The 15,120-nt window shown below is 34.5% G+C and overlaps 1 protein-coding gene across 2 annotated transcripts; it reads right to left on the bottom strand.

The window, feature by feature from the left end:
• Positions 1-546: 546 nt before the first annotated feature.
• Positions 547-14,761, bottom strand: sergef (secretion regulating guanine nucleotide exchange factor). 2 transcript variants are annotated; one of them, XM_084095024.1, is made up of 11 exons: positions 14,599-14,761; positions 14,275-14,410; positions 13,935-14,140; positions 13,641-13,735; positions 13,489-13,549; positions 12,584-12,697; positions 12,368-12,430; positions 12,112-12,270; positions 11,883-12,034; positions 6,309-6,345; positions 547-2,070 (listed from the first exon to the last, which is right to left on the bottom strand). In XM_084095024.1, the coding sequence occupies exons 3-11, from the start codon at positions 14,113-14,115 to the stop codon at positions 1,886-1,888; spliced, it is 1,047 nt and encodes a 348-aa protein (XP_083951150.1). In that variant the 5' UTR covers positions 14,116-14,140; positions 14,275-14,410; positions 14,599-14,761; the 3' UTR covers positions 547-1,885. The 2 variants fall into 2 exon arrangements, with proteins under 2 accessions (XP_083951150.1, XP_083951149.1); XM_084095023.1 differs by having other exon boundaries at positions 13,935-14,090; positions 14,599-14,759.
• Positions 14,762-15,120: the final 359 nt, after the last annotated feature.

Raw genomic sequence — 15,120 nt, 5'->3', positions numbered from 1 at the left:
TTTGGTGGTTTAAATGTTGTAAAAATGTTACTCCAGTCGCTAATCATTTCAGTGGGAAAAAAACAAAAACAAAAAAACATGTGCTCTGTGATCATGTGTGAGTAGGGAGAAAAAAAAAGCAATAGTTTTCCTGTATTTTGTACTACTGTAGTTACCATGTAGAAATGCCTTTTGCACTGTTTGCACCGTTCACTTTTACATTCCTTTCTGTAAAACAAACTACAGATTTGATATATTTTGTAGCTCACGTTTGGCTGGTAACTTTCGAGATGCACCGCGTCCTAATCAGGCGTGATGTGACATGCTGGGAAGCTCCGCCCACAATTGAATCTCATTGGTCCAAAATTTCACTCATATTTGATGTTTAATATACATCGTCAGTGGCTGTGATTGGCGTGTTGCATAGCATTTTCACTTAGAGCGTAAAAAAAATTGAGTGTCACGCCTGGTTAGAATGTGGTGTTGGATTTGAAGGTAAAATACCAAGGCTTGTAAGCGCATCATTGGGACCAAACTCACAATTTTTGAAGGAATGACACCATCATTGAGTTTGATGAGGTATATGTTTAATAAACGCTTAGTTTGCATTTGAAACTTCAATGTGAATATACAAGCTATTTTGGAAGCCACATTATTATAGCGGTTTTCATAAAAACCATCACAAGAGACAATCCTGCACTGTACAACAACACGACTCTTTATAGAGAACAAGAACATACAGGGTTTATGATGGAATATATGAAAGGAACCGATACTGTTAAGTTTGTTTCGACGTTTATTTTTCATTGTTGTGAAAATGTTAAGTAAACCCAATTCTTTGGGACCAAACTAGCGCACTGCCAGTTGCATCACGGGGAATGTCAACATTGGGTCTTTTCCTTACAATATGCTGGACTGTTCAAAGACCCAAGCACATCAGAACACAAACATCAATGAGTGATAAATATATATTATACATATAAATAAAACTCAAGAGGTGTACAGTCTTTGGGACTGAATAGTTTTTGCACAGTGAATATCGAACTTCCAGGCAAAATGAGGCATCTCAAACGTTTGTGCCGTTTTGTGAGACGTTCCTTGTGTTTTTCAGCTCACTGCAGTGCATAGTATGGATAGTTATTTAAAACCAGGTGGTGTTTTCATTGATGGTTTGAGTTGACATATTGTTAAGGCAATTTTGTGTCTTTTTCTGAAGAGAGAAAAAAAGCAATGAAAAAAAAAAACTGATAATAAAAAGCACTAAAACAGATTTTATGTGTTGTGTGGGTTTTTCAGGCTTTGCTGAGTAGATTATCACTCCATCATTTTTATTTTTCATTTTTTATCACTCCATCAGTTTTACTGCGGATTTACGGTGAAGGATATTTAAGGGTTTTCTCTGTCCCTGAGGTGAAAGGTCAGATGAAATGATCCTTGACCGTCGATCACAGCAAAGGAAGCATGAATGGCCATTTCAGTGCTGACAAAAACCCATCACGAAAATGAGTGTCTGATTGAATTTGTCTCCTCATTGAATTTCAGTCTTTCTGAATGGTTGTGAAGGCACTAGAACAGTATATACATCAGTGAATGCATGTAGATTTACTGTTTTTGGTATTTAATTGGAGAAAAAAAAAAGAAGCCATTTATTTAAGCCATTATAATTTTAGAAATAAAACCAATGAAGGCCTCTCCTTTAAGCTATGAATATTTGCATGAATGGACCTAGTGTTCTTGTTTCTGTTTATTTTGGGTCATTTCCTGATGTCATAAGCATAATGTGGTCATCCGTAGGTAGTATTTGCATCTCTGAGACTTTGATCTTTGATCTGAAACATGTCTTTCTGAATAATTTATTAAAACGCAACGAAAGCAAACAGAGAGAGAGCCAAACGCTGAAACCTGTTCAGCTCGCAGAATCCTTGTTGCTCTTCAAACTGCATAGTGCCATTGAATGTCCTGCTCCACAGCCAATCAGAAGAGCCGTAGCGTCTGTGAGACCAGGGACTGGCCGTGGTTGCGTGATGTCACAAAGGGAACCGTCTCCACACATTCCGTGTTCATTCCAGCCCCAGGAGAAGATCCGACCCCCTGAAGAGAGACAGTGAAATATATTCCATGACAATGTTGCTACAACGATAGATAGGTAGACAGACAGACAGACAGACAGATAGACAGGCAGACAGATAGATATATAGACTGACAGACAGATAGATAGATATATAGACAGAGAGACAGACAGACTATCAAGCTTGCAACACCAAAGGTTTGATTCACAGCGAACATACATACTGAAATGTTTAAGTAATTTTGGTAAAAGCTTTTACAAAATTAATAATAATAATAATAATAATAAAAAACGTCACTGGGATGTTAAAAATGATTCTGAATGAAAAAAGCCCCATGCAGCAGGTTTCTTGTCCACACATCACACTTGTGAATCATTCAGACCCTCCTTGAACACCTCGAACACGTCCAGCTGGTGGGTGTGGTCGAACCCGCATCGCCATGGAAGCACGTGCCACGGCAACATGGTTACATAACAAGTCCCGTCGCCACGGCAACCAGGAGCGAGGATGCTTTCTCAAGGGTAACTCGTTTTGTTGTCTTCTCCCACACTAGCCCTATACACTAACAAGTCTTTGTAAATTCATTGTTTTCTTCTCTGCAAGTGGGCTACAATTATGCAGAATTATAAATAAAAAAATAAAAGTAGGACACTTATGCTTGACAATATCAAATTTGTGAACATAAAAACCAAATCATTGTCTTTGAGTGTGGATGATGTGTAATACACAAAACAAGAGCTCTAGTGCTCAGTCACTGATGCACAGCTAAACTGTTCCCATAGCAACACACGTACAGACCATAGAAACATATAGAACAGCATACTAATCCAGACAAGAGAAATAATGAAATAAAAAAGATGTGGCTGTGCGATTCGTTCCAAACAAACTGGTCAGTGGTGTATAATGCACACAGTCCCTAAACTGATTTAATCTCATTTAAAGATGGAAGTGCCACGATGTCCTCTGAGAAGAGTCTTGTGTGTTTAGATAATGCTATATGAGATTCAAGGCATGTTGAGATGTTATCCATTTGCTCTGTTGTGCAATGAGACGTCATGATTTTGTACCCGAGGGTGCATCGCACAAAGGAACAAAAGATAAACCTCAAGTTCCCCAAGAAACGAATACTTCTTTCAGGAAATCAGGCTCTTTTTTAAGTCACCTTCTCAGCTGATGAACTGCAACATAGTTGTAATCGAAATTAATCGAAATTATTCAACCCTCATTGCAAATCAGTTTTATTGGCAAAATTCACCCCCTGAATAGAAACTCTCACAACAGCACAAATCTGCAAATCAGGTGTTGTTTAAAGCACACCTAATGCAACTAATCAATGGCTTCATTAGTTGCATCAGGTGTGCTTGAGCTAGAACACATGAAATACCTGAACTGGCTAGGTTTGTTGAGTGTCACTTTTGACTGCATGTTAGAAATATGGCATGTTAGTCAAAAGAATGGTCCAAAAAGTTAAGAGAAGATATCATCGCCCTTCACAAACAAGGGACAGGATACAAAAAGACAGCGAAGGCAACTAAATGTACAAATATATATTTTTTGCACGGTAATAAGAATTTGGGGCCGAGAATGCTTCAATATTATAATAATAATAATAATAATAATAATAATAATAATAATAATGCAAAAAGTTTTAAAGAATGGCTCGGAGTAATTTCAACCTAGGGTCCTTTGCACCATGACCTCGAGCCAAACACCCCCCAGAAGCTTTTTTTCCCTTGGTCGAACATTATTAAAGTTAGAGCTTATTTAGAGATATCAGCCGAATGGCTTAGTGCAGGCTCTAATGGATCCTAGGATGTATCTTGCAAATTACCCCACTAATAATGCCCGGAATGGTACCAAACTTCTACAGTAGTACAAATAGGTTCTGTACTCATAAAACGAGGCATTGGAAAGTTTGTAAGTACATCAGGAGTTTATTTAAATAACACTTGCCTGACGACTCATGCTACCGCTAACCTGGACGTCGACGTCACTTCCGCGATTTGGGAAAAGCACGTAAAAGTCAACAGGTATTTTTGGTATATCCAAAATTTTTTATAATTTTTTCCGAGGTGTTGACAACTTAGCGTTAACTAATAATTGTTGCAAACTGATTCTACAAACAAAATATTAGTGAATTCCTGGAACTGGGCGTCGTTACACTACATCCTTGCATCGCTTTCTGCCAGGACTTTTACGTGCTTTTCCCAAACCATGGAAGTGACCGTGACGTCTGGGTTAGCGGTAGCATGAGCCATCAGGCAAGTGTTATTTAAATAAACTCCTGATGTACTTACAAACTTTCCAATGCCTCATTTTATGAGTACAGAGCCTATTTGTACTACTGTAGAAGTCATTATTAGTGGGGTAATTTACAAGATACAACCTGGGACCCATTAGCGCCTGCACTAAGCCATCCGGCTGACATCTCTAAATAAACTCTAATTTTAATAATGTTCGACCAAGGGAAAAAAAGCCTCTGGGGGGTGTTTGGCTCGAGGTCATGGTGCAAAGGACCCTAGGTTGAAATTACTCCGAACCATCCATTTAATGGTCTAAGAAGGCATTGTTTTTTTATGCAAAATATTAATTCTCATCTTTCCTTTTGACTTTGAGATAAAATACAACAGAATAATATTAAAGTAATGTGAGGCAAAGACAGCAAGAAGGCATAAGTTTCAAACACTGCATGAACTGCAATTAGTCAATGGTGATACTTTTTTAACTTGTTGGGGAATTAACAGATGGAAAGAAATAGAAATAGCTTCTATCACATCTAACTAACCCTAACTTCATATTCTTTTTCAGTAATTGCTCATTTCCCTCTGATGCCCTTGCACAAAGGCACAGAGACTAATTCCCAGCATCCTTCTATGATACGCTAAAGATCACAGCATGGAGCGGAGGCTTAATTACTCCAGCAACAGATACTCATCTCTACTAATGCTAAAGACGTAGTGCTGAAAATGTCCTATTACTGAAATCCAGACACTGAAGTCTCAAAAGTACAGAAGCCAGAGCTGGTTCCAGAGTTAATTCTGGCCATCAGGCTTAGTGGAATCTCAAAATGCTGGCTTACTCTTCTTTAATCCTGTCTTTTTTCTCCCCCGGCTCAATGTCAGAGCAGTCACATCCCATAATAAGCTACTTTACACCAAAAGATACTGTAGAATTATTGCCATGGCAACTGTATATGTGATGAACCTCGGCGCAAGAGAGAATCTGCTGGGAGTCAGGAAACCTATAAAGAATATATATGTATATATATGTGTGTGTGTGTGTGTGTGTGTGTGTGTGTGTGTGTGTGTGTGTGTATGCGTGTGTGTGTAAATTTTAAATATATTAAATGTAATACTTTTATTAAAAATAATTTGTATTAGTAGAGGATAATAAATATCATCATTTAAGATTATGACAAACACAAAAGTAAATCATTCACATGCATTACAGTAAAAAGAATTTTAGGGAAATTTGCTTGATTGCCAATAAAATAATGGCTTCATTTTATACAAAATCAAGCAATAAATAAATATTACATTATTAAGGATGATGCAAACACTAAAGTAAAACATTCAGATGCATTACAGTTAAGAAATTTTGGGGGGAAATGTGCTTTATCGTCATGATAATAATGGCTTAATTTTATACTAAATAGATATATTGCTGTCAAATCTATTAATCGTGATTAATAAGATCTAATGCAAAAGTTTGTAAATATATATGTGTGTATTGGGAAGAACACACACACATATATGTGTATATATAATATATATATATATATATATATACACACACACAGAGACACATTTATGTTAAATGCGATTAATCGCCGCGATTAATCGATTTGACACCACTTTTTTTTTTTGTGAACTATGACCTGAACATGTTCTTTGAGGGATTCACTCGACAATGCTCACAGAAAACAGAAAACCCCCTGATTTCGTGCATCTCATGCGCATCACAGCTTGACGTTTGTTTCTCTGATGAGCTCAATGATTGACTCTCAGTACTCAGGTCTAAGAGTGTGTGACAGAGGCCTTGGCAGCTTTCTTTCCAATGACTGTTATGGGCCATCGGATATGTCAAGGCAGTCCATCGTGCCATCGGATACATGAAGACAACAGGTGTTGCCATGGAGACTACGTACTGCATACATTCCTAATATAATCCCCGAGTAATCTGTGCAAAGACTCATGCATGTTTATAATAAAACCTTCAATTTCCTGTGCCATAAAAAACACCCAAGCTCACTGTACTCACCCACAACAGCCAAGTTATGTTCAGACCCGCAAGCGATCTGCAAAAAAACAGGGAGAAATTTGTGAGAAACACCCATTACATGCTCTTACATGCTCACAGTCCAAACACAATAACCGCTGACAGACCTCAGTTTGACTCATGTCACACATAGAATCACTTGTGACAGAAGTCGGGATGTCTGAATCGAACATTCCCTGCTGGGAAGCGGGTACGAGGGGAGTGATTTAAACATTCAGCTGTGCAGAGATGCACAAACACACAACCGGCCCCAGTGCTGGAGTCATATGTCCATTACCATGACAACCAGCGAGGACGTGAGTGGGTGACCGGGCGTCTCTGGTTGGTTTATTAATGTTTGGTGATCAGAGCTCATTACGCAGAGGAAATGGGCTGCTAGTGGATAAAAACACATCGCTAATGCTGTCTGCCAGAGCTGGGAGGATGCCGTGCACACAAACACGCTCGTATTAGTGGAAATGATATCGGTGCCTCATGAGAAATGGCAGCAGAGCTGGTGGGCCTGAAAGAACCTTGAAACTTCTCGTTTAACGACCAATCAAATATATATGAACCTAAATCCACCTTTCTGTATTTGTATTGCCCTGAGTCGACTTTGGAAGACATAACACAGCTGTTAGCACAAGAAAAACATTTAGAATAATTTATTAATTTGCTATAATTAATTTGTAATAATATGTGGAATGTTTATTTATTAATTGAGAATAATGTTTGTAACTTTATATTATATATTGTATCATATTAAAATACTTCCGTTTATTTAATTAATGATTTATTTATTTATTAATTTATCATTTACAGAATATGTCTTAAATTGAGCATTATATTAATATGAGTACTGATTTAAATGGATATACAAAGTTATAAATGAAAAATAATTATTTTAATTTCAAATCAACTGTAATATTTCTATTTATAAATGCTGAATAATATATAGAATATTTCCATTTATTAATTAGAATGATTTATTTAATATTTTTAGGCATTTATATTATTTATATATCCTTTTTTATTATTAAAAGTTAACATTTCAAATAAATTTAATCATTTTCTCTTTTATTGCATCTGTTTTGTTATTATTTTATGATTATTTTAAATCCTTTTTATGTAAAGCACTCGTGTATTATATAAACTCATTTTTTATTCAACTTTTCAATATTGTTTAAATGGACATACACATAGTTAGAAACAAAACAATTATCTTAATTTAGAATTAACTATGGCATGTATTTAATTTTGTATTAATTTTAAATATTTAGAATAAGTTACAGAATGTTTCTTAAATTAAACATTTTAATATTGCTTCAAAAGGATATACAGTTATAAACAAAATATATGAATGATATACTGAAACCATAAAAAATATGAGATGGTGATGTAATGGCCATTTAAATAGATAATAAATACAATTCATAGCAATTAAATATCAATGTTGACTGTTATGGGTGATGCACAAGGACGTTCTGCTCGCATCCGCTCTGGACTTTGTGTCAACTGGTACAAAGCGAGGTCTTTTGCAGATATAGACAAAAGCAGGAGCCTCCTTGTCAGACTCCACAACCATGATCTGTCCTGATATAGTCTGTTTCTCTCACCATCACCAACAAAACAAGCCCATCCAGCCAGCGTCCCCAGCTGACCCCACGCCACACAAAAACAACACACAGCCAGTCAAAACAGCTTTCAGACAGAGGACGGGACTGTCCAATCCATTAAGGACTGCTGTCAGATCAGTAGCAGGGAGCGCTAGAACATGCAGAGACCGTCTGAAGCGACCAACCAAATCTCATTCCCATGAAATAATACAATTAATAATACATTTTTTTTGTATTATGTATTAAATGAACCAAAAATATTGATATGCATTTAAATATAAATAGTATAAATTATATATAAATAGTATTTGTGCTTAGAATGACATGAAGATAAATAAATAATGATATAATTTTTAATAATTAATATTAGATATTAATATTTAATATTAGCAATAATTTAAATTTCTGATCAAACCACTCCTTTAAATGAACTTTCATTAAGTATACTTGAGATACAAAAGTCTAATAGCAATAAAACCTGCCATTATTATATGGGTCCCATTATATATATAAATATATATTTAATATGAAATATAAAAGTATATAAAGAAAAAATAAATATAAAGTAAATACAATTTTATTATATTTTATATTATATTTTAAAACACACACGCACATATATATTAAATATAAACTTTATATCAGAACACACACACATGTACATATACACACACACACACGTACACACGTACACACATACATATATATATATATATATATATATATATATATATATATATATATATATGTGTGTGTGTATGTATGTGTGTGTGTATATATATATATATATATATATACACATACACACACACACACACATATACATACACACACTAAATAATATAGATAATTTAATATTAATATTAATATTATAAAATGAATTATAAAACATATTTTCTGAATATAAAATATAGAACACTGAGATAGTCAGTGCCTAGAGCTATATTTTTAGATCCCGTTGTACCCATGTGCCTTTGATAATAAAGAACAGGACGAGGTGTCCCACACAGACATGTTCAGGCACTGTGATGAAACCTCAGGTACAGCAGTGCACTGTGGGAACTCAGAAACTCAGACACACACACACAGCAGGACTCCAGCGCTCCGGGAGCAAGTGTGAAACCGACTGTCGGCTGCACCTTCACGTGTGAACAAACTCATTTTAAGAAATTACACCACCCATTACTGGGAGTTACTCCGTATCCAGGAAGGAACAGTCATTTCTAGAACACAGTATTATGTTTCATCTACTGATAGGAAATCTTACAGTCTGGAGCCAGTGAAGATGCTAACTCCCCCCTGATTGGCCACTAGGCCTTTTGGGGGTGGGAACAATTGATCTGAAGTCTAAACAACAGTTTAGACACAATGTAGACTGTCATTGGAGCTAAAAAAAAGTACTAGTACAATTTATGTGTCCCAAATGACGCACTATACACTATGCACTATGTAGGCCTACTCAATTGTGTAGTGTATGAATTTTATAAGTTTATTTGTCATTCATCATCAGAGAAAAAAAAAAAGAAGACCTATCTTGGATGGACTAAAGGTGAGTAAATTAACAGAAAATTTGCATTTTGGGGTGACCTATCCCTTTAAGTGCATCATCTGGGGTTTTAAAGTGTACTTTTTCCACACTACTCGCACTATTTATACTACAAAACGTCATAGAATAGTGCATAAGTACATGAATTGGGATGCACCTTGAGACTTTTAAGATTTAAGAAGAACACAAAAGCAGCATAAATGTATCATAAAAGTTGCCCATATGACTCATACAATATATTCCACTAAAATATGAGTCATTATTGATGAAATATTTTAATATTAGCCCTAGCTCTCTTAAGAGTGTTCGTACCAATTTGTCATTAAATTGCTCTTCTGAGTCAGAAATGTTCAAGATATGATCCGGTTCACAAAATTGGTCTAATGGATTTGTTCACATATCTAACTGTGAACAAATCAATGTTCAGCTTACTGGAAGAGACAATTATCAGTAAATAATGACTTTAATTTCCAGACATTTTCTTATTTTAGTATTATTTATATATTTTATAGTTTAATTTTTAGTAATTTTGTTACGTGCTTTCAGCATTTTTAGTAGTTTTAAATAGTTAAATAGTAAAATATTTAGTCAAATATTAAAATATTGAAATAGTAAAATAAATAAATATAGTTTATTTATTTTTTTATTTCAGTTTTTGTTTTCAGTTTCCAGGGCATCATTTTAAAATTGTCGTCTTGTTTAAGTTTTTCGTTTAATATTTATATTTTATTTCAGCTTTAACAAAAACGTTTTAGTTAACGATAACGACGCTTGTCGCACAAAGCCATCGTATGACTCTTTAAAATCTCCTTTTGTGTTCCACAGGAGAATGAAAGTAGAGTTAATGATAACAGAACTATTCCTCTAAGCCTGGGTCGCTAGTGCAGGATATTGTAGAAGCGTAAGCAACTTTTGAGGATTAAAAATGACATCCATGGTCCATTGTCCTGGCAGAAAGTGGTGAGAGCACAAAACAAAGTCACGCAAAGAGATCTGACATAGAGAATTATGTTTCGCAGTCTGGACAACACGTCCCTCTGTGCACAAAATTGAACTTGAAGAACCAATGCAAAAAGACGTAAATGCCAAATGTCTCTTTTCTCTCGCTCACAGTATCTGAAGGCTGGTCTTTGATTTCAAGGTTCGGTGACTCATCTGAGATTGAGCATAAAACACTGTCATTGAGTCGTACTCTTCAATACGGACGCGCACAGATGCTGCATTCTCTACGGTATAAGACAAGTGATGACCTTCAGATCTAATCAACCTGTGTCTCTGGGCAGATGTGAGAAAGAATTGTGGGAATGCACAGTGTGTTTTCGCCCCCTACTGGAAGACAGTACATGCTGCATTCTCTTGCCTATGAGTGAAGAACATTTCCACAACATAAGAAAAATCACGCTTTGTGAAAATCATAATTATGACATGATTCATAATCATGATTATTAGATAAAAAGTCTAAATTATTATATACTAAGTCAAAATTATGGCAAAAAGCTAAAATTATGACAGCAAAATTTGATAATAATTTCAACTTTTGAACTCATGATTAAGACTCAGCATGTCATAATTTAGATTTATCTCATAATTTAAAATTTAGATCTAAATTCTGACTTAGTGTCATAATTTTGACTATCTCATAGTTTCACATTTTTATCTCATAATTACAATTTAGTATGCCATCATTTTGACTTTTTATCTCAATTTCATGTATATTATAATTTTGATTTATCTCATCATTTAAATTTTTAATCTCATAATATGATTTAGTATATCATAATATCAACTTTTTATCTAATAATCATGATTTAGTTTGCCATCATTTTGACCTCTCATAATTGCAACTTTTTCTCTCATAATTACGATTAAGATTGCCATCATTTTGACTTTTTATCTCATAATAAAAAAAAAATTATTTCATAATTTTGACTCTCATAATTTAAATTTTTTAATCTCATAATATGACTTCAAAATATCATAATTTCAACTTCTTGTCTCATAATTTTGACTTTTCCCCTCATAATTTCCCCTTTTTATTATAATTATGATGAAGTCATCATTTTGACTTTTTTGACTTTTATCTAATAATTCTGACTTTTATGCCATAATTACGATTTACTCATCTCAAAATTACGATTTACCAAAGCATGATTTTTGTATGTGGCAGAAATGGCCTTCCATATTTATTTGATAATTCTAATTATTATTTATTGAACGTTGGTATATTTTATCAAACTGCATTTATTACCACTTCACAATAAGCCACAAAAAGCAGTGCAGTGATTTTGCCACAGTTAACGAGGTTGTAGTCAATTCACTTCGAATTATTATTTGTGGTAAAATCACTACTAAACAGTATATGTCTACTTTACAGTATATGAATACTTTTACCACAGTATATGGCTGATAACATACCTGTGTCGCTCCAAATAAAGCTTTAATCTCGACGGGGAGGCTTATAGTTTGGCCAGAGCTGGTTGAATCGTCAGGCTCTTTTTCCGTACCCTGATTGGTCCGTCCTAGCTGTCCGTAATTGGATCTGCCCCATGTGAAGACCCGGCCACTCTCTGTAAATACATCATATATTGAAAACAGTATCTCAAGAACATAAAGAATTGTGTGAGACTTGTGTAGTGTGACTCACCTGTTTTAGCGACGAGGTGCGTCCAGCCGCTGTGAACGTGGGTCACACTCTCGCCCCGCAGCAGAGAGCGATCCAACGCCACAGGAAGTGTCAGGAAGAGACTCTCGCTGACCAGCTGACCGTGTTTATTGCTGCCCCAGAGGAACACGTCACCTTTCACTGTAGAGATATGGGATTCAAATGCTTCGGTGAGACTCTACGATCTTTCATCTCTGTCCTGACTAATCAGTTTGATTTCTTTGACAAATACTCTCACCGGTCAAACAAACGCAGTGGGCGGAGCCTGCAACTACCTTCTGTGGGGTCACATGATCTAACCCTGCAGATCAGAAAGTGCTATAGATAAATAACTCAGAAATATATCATTTAACAGACATTCATGAGGTAAAGTAATAAATAGGAGTAAGATCTCATGTATCTGGTGTTGTGAGGTTGATTTAGCTTTAAGAGCAACTGTGTGTGTGAATGTTACCCGGGACAAGGCAGGGCTCTTTAGAGGACAGATGCGCAGGAACAGGTTGGGGACTCAACATTCTCTTAGCGTGACTCGACAGGCCAGTTCCCCACTGATAAACACAACCTGAAGCTTTAGACACACACACACACACATACAAAAAAAACCCACACAATTAAAAGTTGATTATAGAATTAAAATATATTTAATATCTAATTATATTATTAAATAAATAATTAAACACTTATATTTATTTATTTTATATATTTAAAATTATAATATTAAAATATATTTAATATGTAATTAGAATTTTAAATGTAAAATGTTTTAATTTTTTTCCAATGTTTATATTCAAAACAAATATATACATATACCAAGCTAAACAAAACATGAATTATTATTATTTTTAATTAATTATAATTATAGAATTAATTTAATTATATATAATTATTTATTATATTTGAAATTATATAAAAACCTATATTTATTTTCAATATTTAATAATCAAACAAATATAAATCAAATAATTAAACATTTTATATTTTACATACATGTACATATCATTACATATTAAATTATAATATTTTTTCAATATTTAAAAAATAATATTACAATAAAATTAATATATAATTGGAATTTTAAATATAAATGTAAGTATTTTGCTTTTTTCAGTATTTAAAACAAATATACATATATACCAACTAAGCAAAATAAGTAAAAAATATTATATTTAAGTTATTTATAATAATTAAATAATAAATATACAATTAAATATAAAATTATTTCTTACATTTAATATAAAAAAAAATCTATATTTATTTTTAGTATTTGAATCTTTTTTACATGTATACATTTCAAGACAAATAATTACATGATAACATTTAAATTATAATAATTCTATTTTTTATAGTCACAAGTAATACCTGTACTTGCTAATGCATGTCTGAGGCCAGCAGCCACACTAGTTACAGGCTCATTCAGTGTCTGCAAACACAACATAGCATGACTTTATTTCAATCCTCACACAAACAAAAAAACAATTATGCATGAGTCTCACTATGGTCTCAGTTCCCACCTTCACATGTAAAGGTTCTGCTGAGTGTGATATCCCTGGTGAGACACCAAGCTGTCCAAAAGCATTGGAGCCGCACACCAAGACCTGGCCGTCACCTGACAGACACAGATCAGATATCAGTTATTCAGCACTGAATTAAACGAGAGGAAGTCTCAATAGGCAGGTCTAAGAGCACTTGATCTAATTAAACTCTAGACAAAAAAAAACAAAAAAACTGATGTCTGCAATATCCACAAGCTCTTTTATTATTCAGAATATGAATACAAGTTTTGATTTGATGACCCAACCACTCACCTGTCAGGATAATAGAGAAGTCCCAACCACAGGACACCTGCTGAACTCTTCCACACCCAGACAAAGGGCAGGGTTGAAAGGTTATGACCTCTGAAGTGTGACTGAGCCCTAACTGACCTTTGTGGTTGTGTCCACACATCAGCAGGTCACCTGACTCTGGGTGGAGAAATGTTGTTGTCATACTTCAACGTGTCCACTAGCGTGCGCTATTGATCCATAAATAAAAGGTCAGCAAATACAGAAACAGTTTGAGGATTATTTTACTAATTCGAACGACGTGTCCTTTCAGAGTGTTAGCATTAATATCTATTATTTTTAATAGTGTTATAGGCCAGCTAACCAGTGATGACAGCCGAATGCCCGCCTCCTCCGGTTATGCAGCGGATCTGCTCTGCCTGCAGTCCGCCGTGTGCACGCCGAGGCTCGGCTTGATCTTCCGTGTGTCCCTGTCCCAGCTGCCCGGAGCTGTTCGCTCCCTGCGATACAAAATCACGCTTTATTTCTCATGAAAGCGCTGTTTTTGTGGGCTATAATTATTTGAGACCGCTTATTTTAATGTATACTGTTACAAGTTCGCGTATTCTCGTGGATATAAGGATTGTAGACTGGTACCAATACTGTTTGCAAGCTTTGTGTAATGAAAAGTATGCTAAATAAAACTTACCCACGTGTAAAGTACACATTTTGACAACTGAGTTCCTTCCATCAGATTTAGGCGCAAATTGATGACATCGCCATAAAATCATGAAACGTCACTGGTTTCCACTGGTTTTTAGTGGGTAGAATGCTAATAATATGCATTAACACGATGCAATCCCAAAGTGGGCGGGGCTTAGCGGATCGGGAGTTGCTCATTTAAATATTTATTTTTGTGCCATTTTATTAAATACAAGTCAGACATTTTATTAAAATATTCTACTTAGTATAAAATATATTTAATATCAAATGTATGTTTTATTATTTTTATCTATATTTGTTAAAACATTATAATACTATTATATACATAATATATAGCTATTAAGACAAATAACTATATATTATGATATTTAAATTATAATATTAATAATAATTACAATAATAAATTAATTTTATTGTATAACAATTATTAAATAACTGTATTACACAATTACAATACTACATTTTCCCAGGAGCTACTGTCAAACTTGTTTTATTGGTAAACTGGGAA

Source organism: Abramis brama (genome assembly GCF_963993115.1).
Source record: "Abramis brama genome assembly, chromosome: 20".
Lineage (NCBI taxonomy): Eukaryota > Metazoa > Chordata > Actinopteri > Cypriniformes > Leuciscidae > Abramis > Abramis brama.
This window is presented reverse-complemented; position numbering and strand designations above follow the sequence as displayed.